General features: G+C 38.7%; 1 protein-coding gene across 19 annotated transcripts in view; it reads right to left on the reverse strand.

The window, feature by feature from the left end:
• Positions 1–24,755, reverse strand: part of SYNE1 (spectrin repeat containing nuclear envelope protein 1) — a 465,530-nt gene that overhangs the window by 38,457 nt on the left and 402,318 nt on the right. For all 19 annotated transcript variants that reach the window (XM_079939340.1, XM_079939347.1, XM_079939346.1 and 16 more), the window contains 2 exons: positions 22,475–22,641; positions 4,696–4,858 (listed from right to left, as the gene is read on the reverse strand). In XM_079939340.1, the coding sequence (XP_079795466.1) occupies positions 4,696–4,858; positions 22,475–22,641 (330 nt within the window). The remainder of the gene's footprint in view (positions 1–4,695; positions 4,859–22,474; positions 22,642–24,755) is intronic.

Below are 24,755 nucleotides of genomic sequence, written 5' to 3' on the forward strand. Positions count from 1 at the left end.
GAGAGTATGGAGTCCTAACTACTGGACGGCCAGGGAATTCCCCACCTTGGCCTCTCTTTTCCAACTGGAGAAACCACAGGCTGGGGCGCTCTGCTGTGGTGTGCCAGCCTGGGGCAGGCGATGTGGGCAGAGTGCAGCCACTCCTCTCACCTTCTAACATGGTCCTTCTCGGTCTCTGATGTCCAAGGGCTGCTGCAGCCTCACCCTGGGTTCTGGGATTTTCACAATGGTGTCCTGTCTATGGATAGTTGCTTGTTGGTCTTCTTGTGATGGGGACTTAAGTCAGGAATGGCTTATGCCACCGTCTTGGTGACATCACTCCTCCATATACTTTTGAATCTCTCTCAGAGGGGAGACTCATAAGGGGAAACCACTGTGGGAACCAGTGATGGCGTGTGAAACCCAGAACTCTAATTGACGAACTGTTGGAGGCTCAGTGTGGACACCTCTGACCCACCCAGCCATGGGGGCCCCCCAATTTGGTGAGATTTACCTCCAGGAGCTTGACCAGGTTAACACAGTAAACACTGGAGAAAAGTCCCCCTGTGCTTCTGCTCAGAAGTTTTTGTTCAGATCAATATATAAAATAAGGCTTGAGGGGGTCTTATAATTATATAAGTACCCAAAGACAGATCACAATTTTAGTCTCAGTTTTAACTTCCATTGGTGATGGCCTCAAATTGTCACTGGATTCATTCTTTTTCATTTATAACACAGAGGAATCGGACAAAACGTTCTCTGAAGCCATCTCAAGTCTATATATACTTCTGCCCAATTAAATCTATAAGAATTAAGTACATTGGCAAGAGAGACATATAGAAACTCCACATAGGGAAATAGAAGACGATGTATTTTTACCAATTTAATCTGTCCATTTAAATATTTGTCAGAATTTTTCCCTTTGGAGACAGATTACTATTTATCTGTCTTTTCAAACATGGATCCCCAAATGCTACAATTTTTACAAAATCATGGTCAAACAATTTCCATAAAGGAAACTAGTAAATATGATATGATTAAAATAAACTTTGCTAAGCGCCCACTTTATGCTGGGCACTGTGCTAAGTGCTTTTCTTGTTAACCTTTTACAATAACTCAGGGAGCCGTGTACTCATTATCAGCAACCTATATGTTAGGAAGCTGAGGGTTAAGAGTTCATTACTTTGCTCTGGTTCACACAGAAAAGTGGTGAGGCCAGGACTGGAATCCAGAAAGTCTTCAATTTTAACTACTGGTGTACAGGTTTTTTTTTTAACCTTTAAATTTTAATTAAAAGGCTATATGAACATTTATTAATATATTAAAAAGTCAAAAACGGCTACTAAGCTTCCAATGAAGTAGTACCCTTTTCATTTCACTCCTGATTCTTCTCCAGAAAAAACCATTTCCACCTCTTGTAGCTCTGTCTTCTGGTTTTTACTTCTGTTTTTCTAAGTAACATGTTTATATTGCTATTTCTTGATTTCTAAATGTTAGACATTATCAGTGCTTCTGCAGCAGAGAAGGAATAAACTTCTACGTGACTCACGGGGCTCCAATGACTATTTTAGCACCTCTTATAGCTAGAGCAATAATCACGTCTTTGCATGATTATGGTGTTTTAATACTTTTCACATTTAAGCAACAAAATATGCTATGGTTATATTTCTTCTCTTACATAACTTTTTGTTTTTCTAAAATCAATAGTTCTCTATCTCTCTCTCTCTCCCTCGCTCTCTTTTTCTCTTTAAAATATGACCCAGCAATTCCACTACTGGGCATGTACCCAGAGAAAACCATGATTCAAAAAGACACATGCACCCTAATGTTCACTGCAGCACTATTTACAACAGCCAGGACATGGAAGCAACCTAAATGTCCATCAATAGAGAAATGGATAGAGAAGATGTGGTACATATATACAATGGAATATTACTCAGCCATAAAATAGAATGAAATTGGGTCATTTGTAGAGACATGGCTGGACCTAGAGACGGTCATACAGAGTGAAGTAAGTCAGAAGAGAAAAACAAATATCGTATATTAATGCATAGATGTGGAATCTGAAAATACGGTCATGGATGACCTTATTTACAAAGCAGAAATAGAGGCACAGATGTAGAGAACAAAAACGTATGGATACCAGGGTGGAAAAGGGGGGGTGTGGGAGGAATTGGGAGATTGGGATTGACATATACACACTATTGATACTATGTATAAAATAGATAACTAATGAGAATATACTGTATAGCTCAGGGAACTCTACTCTGTGCTCTGTGGTGACCTAAATGAGAAGGAAATCCAAAAAGGAGGGGATAGATGTATACATATAGCCGATTCACTTTGCTGTACAGTATAAACTAACCGAATACTGTACAGCAACTATACTCTAATAAAAAAAAACTTATATTGCTAACTGCTATTCTTTCTCTTATGGTGCTAATAAAGCTCCTTCCAGGATGGTTAAGCCCATCAGGTCATCTGGTTCAACTATTTCCTTCCTTGGAGATGTTCCTCTTAGAGCACCCAGACTCCCTGCTCCTGTCTGGACAGGCTTTTCCTAGGTTGCAGTACCATTGTCATTTGGGACTTCCCTTTACCATCATCCTGGGGACTTCCTTCTCCTGGGTTGAATATTATTTTTCCTCTCATTTCAGTATATGGAGCATATCTTTCATCAGCTTCTTGTGAATGTGTGCACAGAAGGTAAATATTTTATATATGAACTGGCAGATATATTATTCTAAATCATAAAAAATTTTCTCAGCTTTTTGAAGGCATTCCGTCATTGTCTACTAGCTTCCATCCTTGTTTTGGAGAAATCCAACTTTTTCATCTTGGAAGCCTTAAAATCTTCTTTTATCCCCCATGTTCTGAAATTTCATTATAGCTTTGTTTTTAATTTTCCTGGGCACCTGTAGGGTTTGTGTTCTAGAAGTCTGTAAATTTTCAATCTGGGAATGCTTTTTCTGCATTACTCCTTTGGTAATTTCTTCCTTTCCATTTTATTTTGGGGGCAGGGGGACTTTTACAGAATAACTGAATTGGATTTTGAAACTCTCGTGTAAATCCTGGCTGCAGCATAAGCCTGGCTAGTGACCTCATGAGAGGCGATGCTGTGGGGTTTGGCACAGAGTCTTTCCCTTAATCCCTCTGTTTTTAACAGAGTGGCTCCAGCACAGATGGCGTCCTGTGTCATCGAATCCCAAGTCCCTCTGGATGGCCTTCTCCAGAGAGTCAACAAAGCAGAGCTGCCTGACTAGCTGGGCTTAGGGGAAATCTGCTCATCTCACCACTCCTTTCTCAGACTTTCTCGCCATTTTCCCTTTAAAGCCCCACAGACTTGATAGCTCCACTTCCTGGGTGAGCATTTTGGGAACTCTGCGGCGTGAATCAGCTTTCTCCATCCTCCACTCTGCTAACACCATCACTGTTCATCTGTCTACTTTCCACCTTCCAAATTCTCTCGGATGTCTGGCAGCTCTATCATCTTCTCTTCTGTTCTTTTTGCCATCGTAGGTTTTGACCTTTTATTTGATTAGGGTTTTAGTAGCGGCTGCAACTACGGATGCGTATAATCAATTTCCCATACTTAACTAGATACTGTTTTGACTTTCTTACATTTGCTAAATTACAATACTGGTCATTAGCATTTTAACTCTTGTCACATGTAGATATCATTACCATGTTCTCCAGGAGAATGTGGGGGAGCTGGAGGCCAACCACAACCCCCAGAGTTAATCATCAGAATTTCAAACATCAGAGAGTCCCATCAGAGGGTTTTATTCTTACAGAAAACTGAAAAATGTCCTGCTAACAATTTCTTAAAAAATAAATGCTAATTTAAACATCCAACACCTAAAAACTGTATTTTAATAACTGTTCTCTTTGTAAAATAAAATACATAAACTACTTCATAGGACTGAAGAAATAGGTCTGTTTATACATTTTTTTAAAGTTAAGCAACTTGAATATAATGGCTTAATGTAATGGAAATAACCAGAGTGCAGGCAGAATTTTCAAGGACACTCTAAAAGCATGAAGTAGCAATACTTCTTATGGGGGATTTATGGTGTTTATTACTGACAGCTGGGGTCTACTGTGCTGAGTAAGAATAAGCAAGGGGAGTGGGAAGTGAAAATCCCTTCTGTACGTATTTTTCAGGGTCACCCTCTTTTGCTTTGCTGGGTTGTGTATTGTGTTGTATTTGCTACACACATGAAGATGACATTACAGTATGTGGTCTGCAGGTCAGGCAGTCCTCCTTGCAAAACAAAATTATGTGAGACTCTAAAAACTCTAAGTATGCACTGTGATCTTTCTCCAAAGGCTGTATGCAGAAAAAAGAAAAAGGCTCGTTTCTAAGTCCATGGTTGTGAGTTTGCGACCCACAAATAAATAAACAAAACTGTCAGCACTGTTGTGGATACATTATTGCAGCTCAACGTAAGCTACCATCTTAGGATGGCTTCTTGGCAGACCAGTGACATTAACCCTACGATGGCAGACCTTCTTAAGAGTCAACTTTGTGAGGAGATGGAACCTATTTGCCCCAAACACCTCTCTAGCCAATGCCTCCCCTTTCCCACCAGTCCTGCCCAGCTTCCTCCAGATTTTCCATCCTAATTCACCATCTCACAATCATGTCTCTATTCTGGCCAGGAGGACAGATTTTCAAGAACCTATTAACTTTCCTTCCATTGTTTTACATTTTACCTGCTGCTTGTTAAGCTTTTTCTGTATTTCTTCTGAGTCACAGGAATCGTAGACGATGGGCTTGGCCAGCTCTGACTCTATGTGGGCCAGCCACGTTCTCAGGCTGCTCATGTTTTTATCCAGCTGCTGTACGGCGACCAGGGTCTCCTTCAGCTTCTTTACCCTGTGGGCAGAGAAGGAGAGACATCAACTTCAGTGAGAGGCTTCACTCATGTTTCCCTCATGAGCAGAAGCCAGCACTGGGTCTAAAGCCAGAGTCCAGCCTGGCTCAGCCACCTACTGGCTGTGTGACTGTGGGCAGCTGTACACCCCTCCTGTGTCTCTGTTTCTTCGCCTATAAAATGGAAATGAAGTAAGAGTACTTGTGAGATTTAAATGAGGTGAATGACAGAGGGTGCCAGTACATGGGAAACATTAAAAAAAAATCAACCATGGTTATACTCAGCACAGCTATACTAATATAACAGTGATAGAAACCTCATGGTTGTCATAGAAATTATTACTTTCACAAATAATATAATCTATACTACTTGACTTTTGCAAATAATATAAGTTATACTACTATGAAGAATAACTGGGAGGAAAAAGTTAACCTTTCCAGTGGATTGTCACCAAACAGATTACACATCCATGGTTCTAATCACTTTACCCCCTGTGGGATGTATTTCAGCAATATTGTGGCAGAAACTCAGTCATAAGAAGAAAGCACACTGAAGATAAACCTATCAGTGAGATATCACATGCACTTAAGCAATTTGAGCTTTAATGATGCCGTATCACGTTAAAGGTAACTAAGGACCTGTTGGATTGTAAGTGGCAGAGGGCAGGTACCCAATCTTCCACCTGAAGAGCCTAATTCAGTATAGTATTCACTACATAGCATGCTTAAAAAATAACAACAAATAACTGTTCTCCGATTCTCGCCAGGAAGGAGTAAAAACTCATTCCTTTAAGAATTGTCATTTCTCTAACCATCATCCGTGGACACTTTAAATGTTAAGATGCCAGAAAGACAAAAGAAATCAGGTGTGATTATTTTCTTAATAAAATGTACCATCTGACCAGAAATCTGAACATGGAAAGAATAAAATATAACGAAGTGTGGTAAGAACTAAACTAAAGAAGTGAACGAAGTCTCTGGCTAATAAATAAAGAGTGATCAATTCTGTCTGGCCATGTTCAGTAATCATTTATTCATTTACCATTTGTTCATTTCTTTATTCCTCCTACCAACATGTATGGTGCTCAGTGACAGACAAACAGCGATGACTAAAGCTTCATCCTTGCCTTTGAGGAGCTTAGACTTTGAGGAAAGAAGGAAAGTGAAGAAATGACATGTGAGCTGCATCTTGAGAGGTGGGTACAAGCCAAGCAGAACATTTCTGGCCTAGGAAACAATGAAGAAGAGCAGAGATTGTGAAAGTCAATAGTGTCACGATGCCAAGGAGATCAGTGGTGGACGGACGGGGAAGAGAAACAGGAAAGACAGAAGAAGTGGTTAGAGGAAGAGGTAAGACTGATGGGTGGATGGGAGCAAGATTATAAAACTCCCACAGTGACATGACAATGGATTCGTATGTAGTTTCAAAGATAAATAAGAACTCTCCCAAGATCTATTAGCGGAGGAATGTTAAGATGAGTTTTGATTCTGAGTGTGTAAGTCTGAGGCAAGGCTGTGGTAAGAGCTCACTCAGGAAGTACATAGAATAGTCCAAAGCAGTTTGCATCAAAAGCCTACACTTGGAAACAGTGGGGATAGAGTTGAGGAGTGGATTGCTAAATTCACGAACCGACATGACGTGAGGCAGAAGGAGTTAAGAAATGATGTCTTTTCCAGTTGGGTGACTAGATAGATGCTGCTGCCTCAGAGGATACAGGAATGAGGAGCAAGTTCTTGGGATTAATGGTACATTAAGTTTGGGGCACGATGAGTCTGTGGGATCAGCTAGACATGTATGGAAATATAGCTCTTAGGTCCAGAAGAGACGACGAAGTTTATTGCACTGGTTTACATACTGTTGGCATAGAGTTGAAGCCCTATGAAAGGATGTATTTCATCCTGAAAGGGGCTGGACTAAGAAGAATGAGTTTTAAAAGGTTAAAGAAGGAGGAATCACAGTTGAAGAAAAAATAATCAGAAAGGAAGGAGGTGAAGCAGGGAAGTGTAGCATAAAACTGAAGGCAGGAAATGTTTCAAGAAAGAATTGGTGGTGGGCGGGGGATAGGACTGATGGTATTTTAGGGTACAAACTTGCAACGAGCAGTAAATAAGCCTTAGAGATCTAATGCGCGGTAAAATGAATATAAACAACAATATTGTACTAATTTTGTAATGTGATGAGTATCGCTACAGTGGCAATCAGACTACATTATATCAGTGTATCAAAGTAACAAGCTTAAATTTACCTTAATTTTACCTTAAATTTACACAGTGTTGTGTGTCAAATACATTCAATTAAAAATAATTTAAAAAAAGAAGAAAGTGTTGGTCACAGTGTGATCTGAATGCCTTCTTCATTAGATTTCACCTGGTTTGCCTCACATAAATGCAGATTCTTAGACCCCAACCCAGTCCTATTGAGTCAGAACCTCTGGGGCTGTGGCCAGGGAATTTACACTTAACAAGCACTCCAAGTAAGCCCTAGGCAAGCTTAAGTTTGGAATCATGGGTCTACTTTGTCAAAGGCAGAGCAAGGTAGCTGATGAGGCCTAAAAAGAGCTATTCATTAGAGGAGGTCTGCTGACCCTAAGTGAATAGTTCAGCAAGGGCTACGGAAACAGAAAACAGGACGCATTTGAGAGAAATACACTTATAATGAAAGAGGATTGTTAATTATTGTTAAAAAGTAGGCAGCGAAGGTAAGTAAATACGGTATGAATCCTGTAGAATGATCTATCTGGCTACAAGAAAAAACTGATTTTTTGTTTGTTTGTTTTGTTTAATGTAGTTTAATGATTTGGAATCGCTTTAGAATGTTTTTAGGCAGAGAAAAAGGAACTCACGAGGAAGGAGCCAAAGACAGAAGAAAAAGGAGAGAAATTACAGATGAATACAGATGATGGAGCGAGGAGGCACAGGAGGCAGGATCAGGGGCGCAGAGCAGGGATAGATGAATTCGATTTGAAACGTTATTTCCCAGGGAGGGCAGGGTGTCAGCAGGAATTTGGGAGGGACACAGATAGTACTTCTCAACTCTATTATTACCAAGTAATAGTAGCAAAAATCGACGACTGAGTCTCTGTTGAGGGCCTGACATGGCTGACTGGATGTATGTACATAGACGGCTCTAAAACAAAAGGCGATGTGAAGGAGGAGCAAATGATCAATGATTTCTGGTACAACCCTTCCTTAAAATTCAATTCTGCTTTTAGACCGTAAGATTTTTTATACTTTCCACCTTTTGGTTCAGGACATGTGGTCACCTTACTGACACTGCTCCTAATAGAAATGAATGGCAGATAAGCAAAATATCTCCATCTCCGAGTTGTAAACTTGGTTCAACTAAAGAGGTATCTGCTTGGAAAAAATGTCAAGAGCAACATGTCTTTTAAAACTCTAGGAATCTTCCAAGACTGAACCAGGAAGAAATAGAAAATATGAACAGACCAATCACAAGGACTGAAATTGAAACTGTGATTAAAAATCTTCCAACAAACAAAAGCCCAGGACCAGATGGCTTCACAGGTGAATTCTATCAAACATTTAGAGAAGAGCTAACACCTATTCTTCTCAAACTCTTCCAAAATATAGCAGAGGGAGGAACACTCCCAAACTCATTCTACGAGGCCACCATCACCCTGATATCAAAACCAGACAAGGATGTCACAAAGAAAGAAAACTACAGGCCAATATCACTGATGAACATAGATGCAAAAATCCTCAACAAAATACTAGCAAACAGAATCCAACAGCACATTAAACGGATCATACACCATGATCAAGTGGGGTTTATTTCAGGAATGCAAGGATTCTTCAATATACGCAAATCAATCAATGTGATACACCATATTAACAAATCGAAGGAGAAAAACCATATGATCATCTCAATAGATGCAGAGAAAGCTTTCAACAAACTTCAACACCCATTTATGATAAAAACCCTCCAGAAGGTAGGAACAGAGAAAACTTATCTCAACATAATAAAGGCCATATATGACAATCCCACAGCCAAAATCATCCTCAATGGTGAAAAACTGAAACCATTTCCACTAAGATCAGGAACAAGACAAGGTTGCCCACTCTCACCACTATTATTCAACATAGTTTTGGAAGTTTTATCCACAGCAATCAGAGAAGAAACAGAAATAAAAGGAATCCAAATCGGAAAAGAAGAAGTAAAGCTGTCACTGTTTGCAGATGACATGATACTATACATAGAGAATCCTAAAGATGCTACCAGAAAACTACTAGAGCTAATCAATGAATTTGGTAAAGTAGAAGGATACAAAATTAATGTACAGAAATCTCTTGCATTCCTATGCACTAATGATGAAAAATCTGAAAGTAAAATTAAGAAAACACTCCCATTTATCATTGCAACAAAATAATACCTAGGAATTAAATAAAATACCTAGGAATAAACCTACCTAAGGAGACAGAAGTCCTGTATGCAGAAAATTATAAGACACTGATGAAAGAAGCTAAAGATGATACAAATAGATGGAGAGATATACCATGTTCTTGGATTGGAAGAATCAACATTGTGAAAATGACTATACTACCCAAAGCAATCTACAGATTCAATGCAATCCCTATCAAACTACCACTGGCATTTTTCACAGAACTAGAACAAAAAATTTCACAATTTGTATGGAAACACAAAAGACCCCGAATAGCCAAAGCAATCTTGAGAAAGAAAAACGGAGCTGGAGGAATCAGGCTCCTGGACTTCAGACTATACTACAAAGCTACAGTAATCAAAACAGTATGGTACCAGCACAAAAAAATATATATAGATCAATGGAACAGGATAGGAAGCCCAGAGATAAACCCACGCACATATGGTCACCTTATCTTTGATACAGGAGGCAAGAATACACAATGGAGAAAAGACAGCCTCTTCAATAAGTGGTGCTGGGAAAGCTGGACAGGTACATGGAAAAGAATGAAATTAGAACACTCCCTAACACCATACACAAAAATAAACTCAAAATGGATTAAGGATCTAAATGTAAGGCCAGACACTATCAAATTCTTAGAGGAAAACATAGGCAGAACACTCTATGACATAAATCACAGCAAGATCCTTTTTGACCCGCCTCCTAGGGAAATGGAAATAAAAACAAAAATAAACAAAGGGGACCTAATGAAACTTCAAAGCTTTTGCACAGCAAAGGAAACCATAAACAAGACCACAAGACAACCCTCAGAATGGGAGAAAATATTTGCAAATGAAGCAACTGACAAAGGATTAATCTCCAAAATTTACAAGCAGTCATGAAGCTCAATATCAAAAAAAACAAACAACCCAATCCAAAAATGGGCAGAAGACCTACATAGACATTTCTCCAAAGAAGATATACAGATTGCCAACAAACAAATGAAAGAATGCTCAACATCATTAATCATTAGAGAAATGCAAATCAAAACTACAATGTGATATCATCTCACACCGGTCAGAATGGCCATCATCAAAAAATCTAGAAACAATAAATGCTGGATAGGGTGTGGAGAAAAGGGAACCCTCAGACACTGTTGGTGGGAATGTAAATTGATACAGCCACTATGGCAAACAGTATGGAGGTTCCTTAAAAAACTAAAAATAGAACTACCATATGACCCAGCAATCCCAGTACTGGGCATATACCCTGAGAAAACCATAATTCAAAAAGAATCATGTACCACAATGTTCATTGCAGCTCTATTTACAATAGCCAGGACATGGAAGCAACCTAAGTGTCCACTGATAGATGAATGGATAAAGAAGATGTGGCACATATATACAATGGAATATTACTCAGCCATAAAAAGAAACGAAATTGAGTTATTTGTAGTGAGATGGATGGACCTAGAGTCTGTCATACAGAGTGAAGTAAGTCAGAAAGAGAAAAACAAATACCGTAATGCTAACATATATATATGGAATCTAAAAAAAAAAAAAAAAAGGTCATGAAGAACCTAGGGGCAAGACGGGAATAAAGACGCAGACCTACTAGAGAATGAACTTGAGGACATGGGAAGGGGGAAGGATAAGCTGGGACAAAGTGAGAGAGTGGTAGTGTATATATGGACATATATACACTACCAAATGTAAAATAGATAGCTAGTGAGAAGCAGTCGCATAGCACAGGGAGATCAGCTCGGTGCTTTGTGACCAGCTAGAAGGGTGGGATAGGGAGGGTGGGAGGGAGGGAGACGCAAGAGGGAAAAGATATGGGGATATATGCATATGTATAACTGATTCACTTTGTTCTAAAGCAGAAACTAACACACCATTGTAAAGCAATTATACTCCAATAAAAATGTTAAGAAAAAATATAAAATAAAATAAAATAAAATTGTAAGAAAAAAAAAATCTAGGGATGTGATAGGGACTTCCCTGGCGGTCCAGTGGTTAAACTCTGAGCTTCCACTGCTAGGGGCACAGGTTGGATCCCTGGTCGGGGAACTAAGATCCCGCATGCTACGCAGCACAGCCAAGAAAAAAAACAAAACAAAACAACCCTCCGGCCCCAAGACTCTAAGGATGTGATATATTTCAAGGCAGGGATCTGCAGTAGAATGTTCTCAAAGACAGACAACTTGCACTCAGAATCACCTACTACTTCTCAACTCTATTACTTCCAGAGAGTAAAGAAGTGATTCTCAACCTAGGACCGGTACTGGGTCACTTAGGGGTGCTTTCCATCCACACGTGCCACTGCTAACTCTCTCCCCACCTTCTCCCCGCCCTCTGTGCCTCCCCAGATGACTAGGATTTGCTTCTCTGGTCAGGAGCCACCTCTCTGAAGAAACTGTCTCATAACCAAAGTATTTTGAGAATTTTTATTCTTTTTTGTTTGTTTGTTTTGTTTTTTGCGGTACGCGGGCCTCTTACTGTGTGGCCTCTCCCGTTGCGGAGCACAGGCTCCAGACGCGCAGGCTCAGCGGCCATGGCTCACGGGCCCAGCCGCTCCACGGCATGTGGGATCTTCCCGGACCGGGGCACGAACCCGTGTCCCCTGCATCAGCAGGCGGACTCTCAACCACTGCGCCACCAGGGAAGCCCCTTTATTCATTTTTAATTGCTTAAAATGGATACCGTCACTTCTATTACAGTTTCTATAAATCAATGTTTCTCTCTCAAATGAAAATCTAGTCATGACACCATCACTTTTCCTCTGTCATACAAATGCTTAGAAGTATTTTCACGATGGTCGGTTCTTGATAATAATATCTGTATTTCATTAATTATAATAAAAATCCCTACATTTGATCAGTGTATAAAGGCATGCTGAGGTGCATTACCTTATATTGTTTTAAAAAATGTGTATTTAAAAAATTATGTTCACGTTCCACAATATATAGGATTGAAAGGGAACAGAAAACATGCATTGCAATATGTTATCATAATTCATAATTCCATTCAAGATAATACTTTTCTAATTAGCTTTATAAGTACAATTTGTACTCTGTCTCTAGGGCATTTCAAGGCATTAGCCTTGAAAAATAATTCCAATAACTGTTACATACAACCCACTCACATGTCTCTCATATGTCAGACAAAATTCACTTGAGCGTCAGTCAGTGAATGACAGTTTTTGAGCAGCTACTGGGTATAAAGTTCGGGGTACATATTCTACCAATGACCATGGTATGGGCTTAGGATTTACCATGACCCTGGCCATCCTGCTTTAGTGTCCCAGATGGAAAGGACAGTCTACAATCAATAAACCCACTGGAACAGGACTGAAGAATGGCTCACTGCACTGCTGTCCATCTTGGTTTGACCCCAATAAGAATGTCCTCTCAGGAACCTCTCCCACTTGACCAGCTTCCTGTCTTCAGGTCTGATAGGATTTGAATGCTGACTATGCTTCGGGATGGGGTTTTAAAGAAAACTCATGACATCATCAGGGTTTTGTGTGGACCTGGAGGCTGGGAGGGTACTTCACTCAGTGCCTGCTTCCTTCTTACCCTTGTTCGAACTTCCTGGTATTATTAATGCTCACCTTCCTGCTCCTCATGGGAAGTTCCCTGGAAAGCTGGAACTGTGAATTTCCACTTCGGGTTTTCCCTTTCCACTTCTAGTTGCCAGACTGAGCTTGTTGCCTTGCACAAAGTCGGGTACTATTTAAATGCCTGCTAAACGTTAATAATTAGTGTTCTAACTAAAATATTGCTTATTTTGTTAACATATTTTAATTTAATTTATTTGATATTAAATGTATACTTAAATTTTCCTCTAGGTCCAACATTTGCAAATGATCTGTTTGCTAAGGACTAAAATTCATTCATTTTCTTGGTTCAAAATTCACTGACAAAAATGATCAAAAGATCCAAAGCACAAAGGGATATAAGTAAACACTGTTCCATTGGATATTGTCTACAGTAGCCAAATATTTTACTGGATTAGTAACCCTGTATAACATTGAAGGAATTCCAATAGTCAGAGCAGTTAGTTCAATATGTCAAGGGCATCGTGACGTGGAAATGCCTGTTCATACAGTCTATTAGGGGCAAGTTCCTCTTTCAAATGAACGTGTAAATCTTAGTAAAGTCAGGGAGGGTGAACGCTTAAGTGGTTCTCCTTTCTCATTTTTAAAAAAATGTATTCGACTACAAATAGCAAAATACATTGTGTGTGTGTGTTGGGGGGAGCGGATGTGAACTGAGAGAAGGTGTGGGATAAGGCCCCCATACATCATCCTTGAGCTATTAAACTTGGTATTTGCAGGACGAGGATCATTCTTCTTTAAGAGAAATGTCCCACATTTTTTTTCATCATTTCTTTAAAGGAAATCCTTGGGTGAAGCACCATAATAGTTTTATTTATCACTGTAAGAAGTTTGAGCAACACTCCTTTTGGTAGCATACAGGGTTATAATTGAAAATAGGTGTTTACAGACATCACATGTCTGGGTAAGTTTAGCAAGCCCGGTGAATCTGTAAGTCCCTACACTCTGGTTCCCCTTTCAGAGTCCAGTGTGTTTCCTGCACACTTGACCTTTCTTGAGGAGGATTCTACTATGAAATCCAGTTGTCCAGCTTCTTAATATTGTCACGTGAATACGTACATATACACATATATATCTACATATTTCATATATATACCTCACTACTTTCCTTCAAACAAATTTAGTAGATCCATAAACCAAAACAAAAAAATTCATGTTCTCAATATAAGAGAACCAAAAGTACCATTAATAAGTTCTATTCATCAGTAGGGATTTGTCTGGGGGATGTTATGGTATAAGAAAAATATTTTTTAGAAACAAAATGAAAATTCCTGATGTAATGTTATTCTAACTGAGAAAAAATCATGAAGTAAACATTTGTATAATGCACTAAGTTGCCATTTTAGACATAACCTTCTATATTTTACACATACTATTGAAAACCTTTATACTAGTCAGTGACCAAAACCTACTGACATACATAAAACAGAAACAACCTTCTCTCACACAAAAACCCTCCCAGCCCCTGAAACATGAGTAGATTTTTATTTATTAAAGGAACGCTTTCACCTACAAAGCTGTGAACTGGCCGTGACTGACTTTCAGTTTCAGAAGGAGCCCATCCTTTAAATAGCAGATGATGGACTAACAGGATCTTTCCACTGAATCTTTTTCTGAATCTCTTTCCTGTGTCTCAGGCTCTCTACTGTAACCATACTCCTCGTATGATGCATCCAGTCCCAAGACAAGTGGATACTGAACCATAACAAAGTCCATTAACCTTTTCATCCAGCTCCACAGGCCCAGCAGGAGACAAGAAAACAAACCGACAAATAAGTCTGAGGAGTCCACGGCCAACTATCTCCCCACACCAGTCATCTCCACGTAACACTGGCCAACACAATTATGGATTAAAGCTCCGGCATCCATCCCCCATGTAACATGAAAGCTACGCCCAAGGGAAGAAACTCAAGGAGATGCCTGCCTTGTGACACTGCAGTTACAATCGGGGAGCTCTGCGTCCACACAGCCGTCCTCTGCCATCCTCAGGGCACACGGATCTTCCGCCACCACCATGAAGTTTCCACTTGCAAAAGTCAGGTTTGCAGAGCAAAAGGCTAAATCCTGCGTGGGGATGAAAGTTTCCCCAGTCTGTGTATGGAAGTATGAAAATGCTCACTCCAGACAAATGTTGGTAAGTCTCTGCCTGACAATATGACACTGAGCAGTGAGTGACAAGTGGTCATGTTTCTAAATAAAACCTACATTCATTAACATGTGCCAGGCTTGATCTCCTGGAATGTAGGCCATGAGTGTAAGAAGGGAAAAGGCTCAGGGTAATCTGCTAGGAGGGGGAGGCTCCAGGTCTAAAGAAAGAAGGGTATCAAAAATAAGACCGGCTGCAGACACTCTGCCATTCTGGAAGGACCTTCGACTTTTCTCGCAGGCAGTTTAAGTTGGAAAAGATATTTGCAAAGATAAATGTACCAAATGCAAACAAGCAAAACCTCTACAAGTGCGGCGGCAAACTGTAGTAGCAAAAAGGAGCAACTGCTTTTTTCCTTCAGTCTGATTTGCCAGTTAAGTGGTGTTAAGTAGGAGTTTTAGGGGCTGTTTGGGAAGATGGGATGGACAAGATACTCTGTGGCAAAGTGCTTGCTCTTCACCTTTAAATAGACTATTTGAAAATGAAAAGTAATGAAGAAATACTATTCTCCCCTTACATGAACCTTTGTCTTTTTAAAAATAATGATAGGGCTTCCCTGCTGGCGCAGTGGTTGAGAGTCCGCCTGCCGATGCAGGGGGACGCGGGTTCGTGCCCCGGTCCGGGAAGATCCCACATGCTGCGGAGCGGCTGGGCCCATGAGCCATGGCCGCTGAGCCTGCGCGTCCGGAGCCTGTGCTCCGCAACGGGAGAGGCCACAACAGTGAGAGGCCTGCGTACCGCAAAAAAAAAAAATGATATAAAGTGACAAAAATAACATGTTCATTTTAAGGTAATTTTAAAAAGGATCTGTTCATTTGCTTGGTGGAATCTCAGATAACTTTTTTTCTTTTGTGAATTTCAAGAGTTTCTAAATTTTCTGCACTGACTCTATATAAATTTCATAATTTAAGCTTGTAAAGAAAATAAGCTCCCAAATTACCCATTACTGGTAATTTAATAAAAAATGACTAATGCTGTCTGCTTTAAATCCCTTTTGGATTTTAACATACATACACACAAATAAGTTACAAATAAATAAATAGATAATGAACATTTGCTAAGTTTTTTTTTTTTTTTTAAAGGCCAATATGATGAATTGCAACTAAAATAAAACAAAGCATTTGGTTCTGGTTGTGTGAGTTGACTGCTTTTAAAATAGTAATACATTTTCTTTATAAAAGAAACAAACCTGCATTTTACATTTAAAAAATTCCAGAAAACTTGGTTAAAAATAAAATTATTTTAAAAATCCTGCTACTTAAAGATATACTATTGTGAATTCTTTATAAAACAATCACTCCACTGATATATTATTTTTATCAGGAATGTAAATATGTAAATTTGGTTAAAGGAATATATTGGTCATAATTCCATAACAGTAGACAAATTTGCTTGTTCTTGATTATGACTAAAATTTAAAAAACTTAGATCTTTAAAATTTTTTATTGCCATTATTTCCTTAGTTTAATTCCCTTTTACTTTATATAGTTTTTCCCATGGGTTAATTTTTCTTTCCATGTTCATTATCCTTAGCACAATATATTTATTCTAATGAATTAAACATAAGGCAAGGCTTTAAAGACACAATTATTGTAGTACCGAAAAAATGGCAATAATATCAATTTCCATCAATAGGGAAAATACTGGATAAATCACGTTGTATAAATGGAACGTGGAATGTTCTGTGGAATGAACTGTGGAATGCCCTGCAGCCGTCTAAAATAATAAGACTGGCACATATAGCATTTTATAGTATACATGGTCCTTTCCCCTATGTTGTCTCATCGGAGATGTGGCAGTTGTTTTAATGAACACTTTGAAAATGAGGACTATAGGGTTCAGAGAGGTTATACAGTTAAGCCCTAGGTCACACAGCTGGAACAAGGTGAGCTAAACCTAGGACTCTTGATTAGTTCTTAGTCATTCCCTTGCTTGCTGCATCAAAGAATTCCTGATTCTGGCTTGACTTTTCTGAATGGATCACCATGAGGTGATACCAGCCACAAATTCCAAGAATTAAGTTTTCTTTTTCCTCTTGTTTGGGCAGAACTCCCATTAGACTGAAACCCCTTCTGAGGGCAGCTGCGACCACTTTGCAAAGCCTTCCTTGTACTGCACAAGCCTCTAAACTCCCTCTGGGATGACAGCTGACATTTGTTGATTGAGCACTTCACTGTGCTAAGTGGTTTACAGGTACCACCTCATTTAATCCCCCTGATAACCTTTCACACCGTGTAATTGAAGCACTAAGAAGATAAGTAATTTGGCAAACATCACAGTGTAGGTGAAGCAGAAACACCTTATAATTCAGGCAAAAGCCCTAAGCCCAGGCTCTGCTATATTCTTATCTGTATGTAGGGCACATTTCAAACACTATGTCTCAGACTGAGAAACTCAACAAATACTGGAGTGACAACTATATGCAAAGAACTATGTTAGGTTCTGGGATTACTGTGGTGATCAAGTTAGATACTTACATTTCAATAGAGGAAAGAAACTTTAAACAATCTATCACACGAGATATTTATTATAATCAAGAGAAATGCTATGGACTTTGTACAGAAAGCCTACTTAGCAGAAGAGAAGAATCTAATCTAATCTAATCTAGAGAAAAGGAGGAGCATGAAGAAGAATTAGGGGCTGGCCTGGCCAGACAGAGGAGAGAGAGCAGAAAGAAGTAGCAGAAAGGGGAAGGCCCTGAGGTGAGGAACCACGTGTATCCCCACTTTACCTTTTACCCTTATTTGGATGGGAACCATTTTCTTTTTCATCCCAGAGTGGTGTCTGCAAACTATGTCTGGCCACCTGTTTTGGTAATAAAATGTTACTGGAACCTGTTGCTTCTCTACACACTGTCTAAGGCTGCTTTTGTGATTCAATGGAAGAGGGCTTTGTCAGGGACTGTTCAGCCCACACGGCCTAGATTATTTACCATATGGCCCCAAGCAGAGAGTTCGCCAGCTTCTGCCCTGTAGCAACATGCAGAGGAAGTACTTCATAAACAGGAGGCATTCCATAGTTTTAAAAAATTATATTTGTTTTTACTTCTATACAGTGTCTAAGGGAATTATAATTAAAACACAGATTAAAAACAACCAGTCATAAGGGACCACATACTGTACGATATCGTGTATATGAACTGTCCAGAGTCGGTAAATCTAAACAGGCAGGAAGTGGATTAGTAGTTGCCTGGGACTGGAGGAAAAGGAGGGAGGGCAGAAAGGAAACAAGGGGTTAAAGTTTTTATTTGGGGGTGACGAAAATGTTTTAAAATTGATTATGGTGACGGATGCACAGCTCTGTAAATATACTAAAAATCACTGAATTGTATACTTTTGATATATGAGTTGTATGGTATGTGAATTGTATCTCAATAAAACTATTATTTAAAAAAAAAAAGAACCAAATAACTAATGTGTGCTTTGTTTTTGGTGATGGGTATTTAGGTTTGGTAGAGGAAAGAAGAATCTCCTTATATTAGAGAGTCCAGTTAACTAAGAAAAAGTCATTAAAGCAGGGCAAACAACTTGAGTCTGACGTTCCTAGATACCAAGATGGGAAATGTTTAATAATGTATTCTCTGTCATTAGAAGCTCTGAACTACTGATGCTAAAAGACATTTTCTGTTAGTGCTAGGCGCTGGAAAAATTGCCATGTGGGTTTTTGCATAAGGTCCACTGATAAAATGAGAGCTAGAGTCCTTGAAGACAGTTTTACAGAAATTACAGTTACACCAATTTTTTTTTACATAAATTACAGTTACAGTCAAATTATATTGACTCTTAATGAAAGCTAAAGGCTCAGAAATGCTTTTAATTATCTAGGCCAGCATTGATCAACAGAACTTTCTGAGATGATGAAAATGTTCTGTGTCTGCAGTATCCAATAAGGTAGACAGTATCCTCGTGTGGTTATTGAGCATTGGAAATGTGCCTAGTGCAACTGACTGTAATTAAAATTGAATTCTAATTTAATTGGGGGCTTCCCTGGTGGCTCAGTGGTTAAGAATCCGCCTGCCAATGCAGGGGACACCCGTTCGATCTCTGGTCCGACAAGATCCCACATGCCGCGGATCAACTAAGCCCGTGCGCCACAACTACTGAGCGTGTGCTCTTAGAGCCTGAGAGCCACAACTACTGAGCACACGTGCCACAACTACTGAAGCCCACGCGCCTAGAGCCCGTGCTCCGCAACAAGAGAAGCCACCGCAACGAGAAGCCCACGACGCACCGCAATGAAGAGTAGCCCCCGCTTGCTGCGACTAGAGAAAGCCGGCGCACAGCAACGAAACCCAACACAGTCAAAAATAAATAAATAAGATAAAATAAAAAATAAAATCAGATTGTTTAAAAAAAATTCTAATTTAATTATATTCCATTTCAACTCATTTAAACTGCCACATGTAGCTAGTGACTGCTATATTGAACTGAGTAGGTCTAGAAAGTATGCTGTAACATTATCCATTGAGCCCTAATAATAACTGAGCAGATTTTTTTGTTATCCAAAAAGCTGACAATGCTTGGTGACAGTTAGTTTAAAAATTCAAAGCAAAACAGCTACTCTGTACTTAGAATGGTCTAAGCTAATCCTAGTGATAAGAATCTGACTCAAAGTTATGCATTCTATTTGTATATAACAGGTTATTATCAGTGAATCTTCTTTCTTTTTTCCATCTTTCTGTTAGCTGGGAAGCTGTTCACCTGAAAATATGATCATCTTCAAAAATAACCTCTCCATTCCCAAGAGCATCAAAACAACAGGAAAATAGCCAAAGGCATAAGTTACGTTCTGCTTCAATTAATCAATGTTAAAAAAATTTGGAAGAGGGAAGAGTAGTGAATGAGACTGAATCATAGAAACTTAGTATTTCAGCTGGCAGGTCATAGTTGAAGATGGATGTGGAAGACAGTCATCTTGCCTGTGCGTTAGCACAGGCAATAAACCAAAAAGTGGAAAGCAAACGTGAGGGCTGAGTGTCATTTAGGAGAGGCTTCAAGGAACTATGAATCCAGCGTGGCATTAAACCTCAGGACAAATGAATGGTCAAAATGTCATCTGGTCTACGTTGGAAGGAGACAATTAGAAATGGACAATATATATATTACATCTGTGTATAATGAGATTCTACGAAAGTAGGAACATATGAGCATTTTAGTGACTAAAATGCAAGCCTGTGTACCCTATATTTAATTGATTCAAATTTACTAATGTGTCTTTGGAAAAATAAACTAAATAACACCTAGAAAATTCTTGATTGAAAAAATAGATAGAAAAGTTACAAAATCAACACGGCTTTGAGGAGTAAACACCTAACTCATTGTATGTAACGCTGGCTACCAGCTGGGCATACACCAAACTAGCTGCTTGTGATTAAATTAAATTAAATTTAAAACATTTTGACTTAGTGCAACCCCATACTCCACACCACTGAACCAACTAGAAATTAGAAAAGGATATTAACTGGTTTAACTGGATTACATGGAAATGAAAGCCAATTCCATGAGTCATAATCTGACTGAAAAAAACCCAGGGATGTTTACCGAGTGGGCAGCTTCCCTAAGAAGGGTATTTATAGCACAAAGGGCTTCAGCTCCTCCCTCTGAAATAAGATTTGGTTATCAGTGACTGAGAAGTGAGGCTAACGCAGCACTGGGGTTCTAAAATCTACCAATGCCTAAATACTACAGTAGTTTAAGCTGCACCATTCAGTTTCCATCTCTTTATGGTACCTTTACTAAGGCATTTAGCACATCATTTTACTTGATTTCTTCACATGCATAATTCCCACTATGAACTCCTTGAAGAAAGGGCTTCCGTCTTTGTACCTCTTATATCTCTCATAGTCGCTGTCAGTACTTCACAAAGGACTGGGAAATTAGATTGTAGAAATAAATAACAGAACCTAACTTCCTTTTAATTGTATTCTCTAGAACAGGGACAAAGAAGTCATAAGCTTGGCAGGTAGGAGAGTGCAGTATTCTAGGGCACTCTGCCACTCAGCACGTGCATGACCAGGGGCAAACCTGAGCCTCAGCATTTCACATCTGGAAAATGGGTATAACAATAATACCCACCTCAAAGAATGTTGTGAACAGCACACAAGAAGATGTACGTGAAGTCTTTAGCATGGTCATTGCTACAAACTAAGGGTTTAGTAAATGTTAGCTATTATAATACTACCGTTAAACATTTTAAAAATTGGTCAACATCTATTCCATTTTTGTTTCATTCTCACTAAAACAAATTATAATCTCACCTTCCTAAATGAGACCCTCTTTGATAACTCCCTTATAGAAAAAGAAATATACTAAATGTTTTTAAAATCAACACACGGACTTGCCATGCCCATATGAAGTCTTTGTGGGCACACAGTATTCAAAAGGCACTATTTCATGTCCACCTTCATGCAGCATGGCTAAGGAAAAGAATCCGGATTTTTTAAAAAGTGTATTTTGGGATAGCTCCCAAATGGCTGTGAATCAGAAGCATGTGTAACATTCCAACTCTCCCAACTGCCATAAAGAAGACTACCCATTCAAATATTCAAGTATTCATTCATACATTCATTCAAATATTTATTGAGCCCCAACTGCATTCAGGTACTATTCTTGGTGCTTGTGATATACAGGGAATAGAATGGACAAGGATGCCTGCTCTCATGGAGGCTACATTCCAACAAGAAGCAAAGTTCACCTCAAATAAAGCATCTACCTAGCCCTTCCCTTTAAAAAATAACCCTTATGTCAAATAACACAGTGCTTCCTTCAATCATATCAGATTTCTATATTGCTAGTAAAGATCCTTAGATACTTTTTCTTTTTGACTTTTATCCCTTTCGCTCACCCTGCCCTTCCGCAACAGAAACTGAATGTAACATTCCTCTCAGATATGTGGTAGACACTTACAGTTATCACTAGAGTTAAATACAAAATTACAGTAATGCAGCAGATTATTTTTACGTCTAAGCAGAATGGCAATAATTAGATTTATTCCCACACCTTGCTAATCAAAAAGACAGTAGGAATGTGATTATATATATATGTATATATTAATTAACTATACTATATTTATATAATTTTATATATATATATATATATATATATGTATTTTTTTTTTTTTTTTTTTTGTGCCACTTCAGACAAACACACCCTCCACAGATACTGGTCAGCAGTTTCACTTTCTTCCTTATAGGAAGTTGAGTACTATGAAGCCCCAGAATAAAGAATTTTCTCTTGGGAATGGATTTTGTCTGGATATGACTTTCCCTCTTTCAGTTAAATGCAAACACCCCTGAATTTATGAAATAAGAAGGAGAATTTTAAAGTTAACGAAAGTGACATTTATGAGACAAGCATGAACTAAAATGGTGGGATAAAGAACACAGAGATTTATTGGACGATCTTCAGCTGAAATGGAAGGCAGCCTGAAAGCTTTGAGATTCTGCATGTGTGTCCTATTGACTAAGGTCCTTTTTACCTGGCTGCCATGAGGTCCAGGAGGTGCTGCCATCGGTCATTGATCTTCCCGAGCTTGTATTCAATCTCAGATGCTTTGCTTTCATGGCTGGCTCGGGCAAGTCGTTCTCCCATTTGCTGGAGCTGTATTTTGTTCTCTTGGGCAATAGCAATTTCCTCTTGATAATCCTGTGTAATAAATGGCAATCACAGAGGTCAGAAAGCATATTCTTGATGCATTCAGTCTGGCTCTACTAGAAACATGATAATTACAGTTTTCTACTGCTTGGAAATAGTTCAGGCATAAGGAACACTGTGTGAACATGAGTCCCAGTACACAAGAATTAGTGGTACCTGTTATTTTCGGTATGTAGGCAAAGTCCAGATTGGATTTTTATACAGATGTTCTTAAAGGAAATGGGGATGCTTTCCATTTACTTAAAATGGGCAGTAAAAAAAGCAGTAAGTGTATATACATAGAAACAAAAGACAAAGCTTGAAAGATTTCAGTGCTGGGAAGTTATACCTTGTTGCTCTAATCACCAACCACATGTTATATTTAGAATCAATCCTCATACAAATAGCTAACAAGACGCTAGTAAGATGTGTGACTATGTGTGTATATGTGAATGTATATATGTATGTGTATGTCAACTGTTACTTGTGCAGAATGATTTAAAAGACTACTTTCATTTTAAAGAGCTGTCCTCTATACAGCGTCAATATTTTACAGCACATAAATCATTGGCAAATTAACTCTCAAGAACAATAACCATTGGTCTTAGAGGATCAATGGTTCTCAAACCTTCCTCATCTATCCAGTTTCTGTAGTAGCTCCTCTTAAAGATTGTTTTAGGTTAAGAAGGACAGGCTCTCAATATGGTCTATAGTAACAGAAAGGCCACTGAACAGTATGATTTAAGTGATGATGAAAGGACATCTCCCCTTGACCCCTACCTGTCCCCCCACCCTCCCCCCAGCCTCTGGACCAATTGATCCTCTTAATTTCTTGTCATAGTGACAGCATCCAAACTTCAGAATCACGTTTTTTATTTCTGGCTTAAGCTCCTGTTAGGCAGCAAATATTTTCTCAGCAAAATAATATACCCAGACAGATATTATAGGAATATGGGTATCTTCACCTTCTATTGCTCTCAAGTTACCCTGGTAACAGGGCTACCCTCTCAAATCAGTTATCTAAGTAAAAAGGGCCCCAAAGAATGGATGGAGCCGGTGAAATTTTATTCTACTGCAGTTGTGAGTGCTTCCTCAGGCCCAGCACCTCCGCCTACTCTCCTTTCTATGTTACTTCAAGCCCATGGGAGTCAAAGACCAACATACCAGGTGCATTTCTTAATCGTTATAATGTGTTATTACAAATTTGAGATGATATTACTGAGAAATGTTTATTTCAAAGGAATTATGCCAAGCTTAAAATAGTATTTATAGTAAAATAATACTCTTAGGTTGTCTTTTAAAGTACGATGTTGAGTGTTAATGCCAGTAGGTACCCATACCATGGTTACAGTCTGTTTGTTAATTTCTTTTTTCTAAGCTGTCAAAATTACCAAGCCTCCATGTTATTTTTCTTTACAAAAGAGGTACCACATGGGGTAAGCTCATAAAGACTTTATTTTAAAGTCCATAACTTATTATATATACAGAATGGTATAGTTGATATTTTAAAAATTATTCCAAATGTTACCAAAGAGTATAACAAAATTATCTGTGTGTCAAGCCCCCAAAATATGCATCTTAAATTTCATGATAAAATCAATCAGAGTATAAATACATTTAATTAAAATTTATTCTATAGCAACTTCACTATAATACCTATTATACATTAATCATGTCTGGTAGAACATTATCTGACACCCAGAAACCAGCAAAGGGCAGAGCTTTTAGCAGATGCTGAAATGAAATCCGTATCATCTCTGCCCACATTTTAAAAGCTTACAATAACAAATATACAAATGCTGATGCTTAGAGCTTGCAATTTTAAGGAAACCTATAGAGTTATTCATATCACATACTGGCTCTGGAGTTTTTGTTTTTCCGTGTATATGCCCAAGCACATACACGAGAGAAAAATAAACTCCAAAGCCAAGATGTAATATTAATAACTTTGTAGGTAAAGATATTTTTCCTAATAATTAGTTATATTTCTTTTCATAATGAATGAAGCTATAATTCATTTATTCAGTAAGTAATGACTGAGTACTTAGGAAAAGTCAGGCACTGCTCTGGTTGCAGGAGATACAGCAATGAACAAAACACACAAAGTCCCTGCTCCCGTGAGGCTT

The sequence above is a fragment of the Stenella coeruleoalba genome, assembly GCF_951394435.1.
Source record: "Stenella coeruleoalba genome assembly, chromosome: 12".
NCBI classification, from domain to species: Eukaryota; Metazoa; Chordata; class Mammalia; order Artiodactyla; family Delphinidae; genus Stenella; species Stenella coeruleoalba.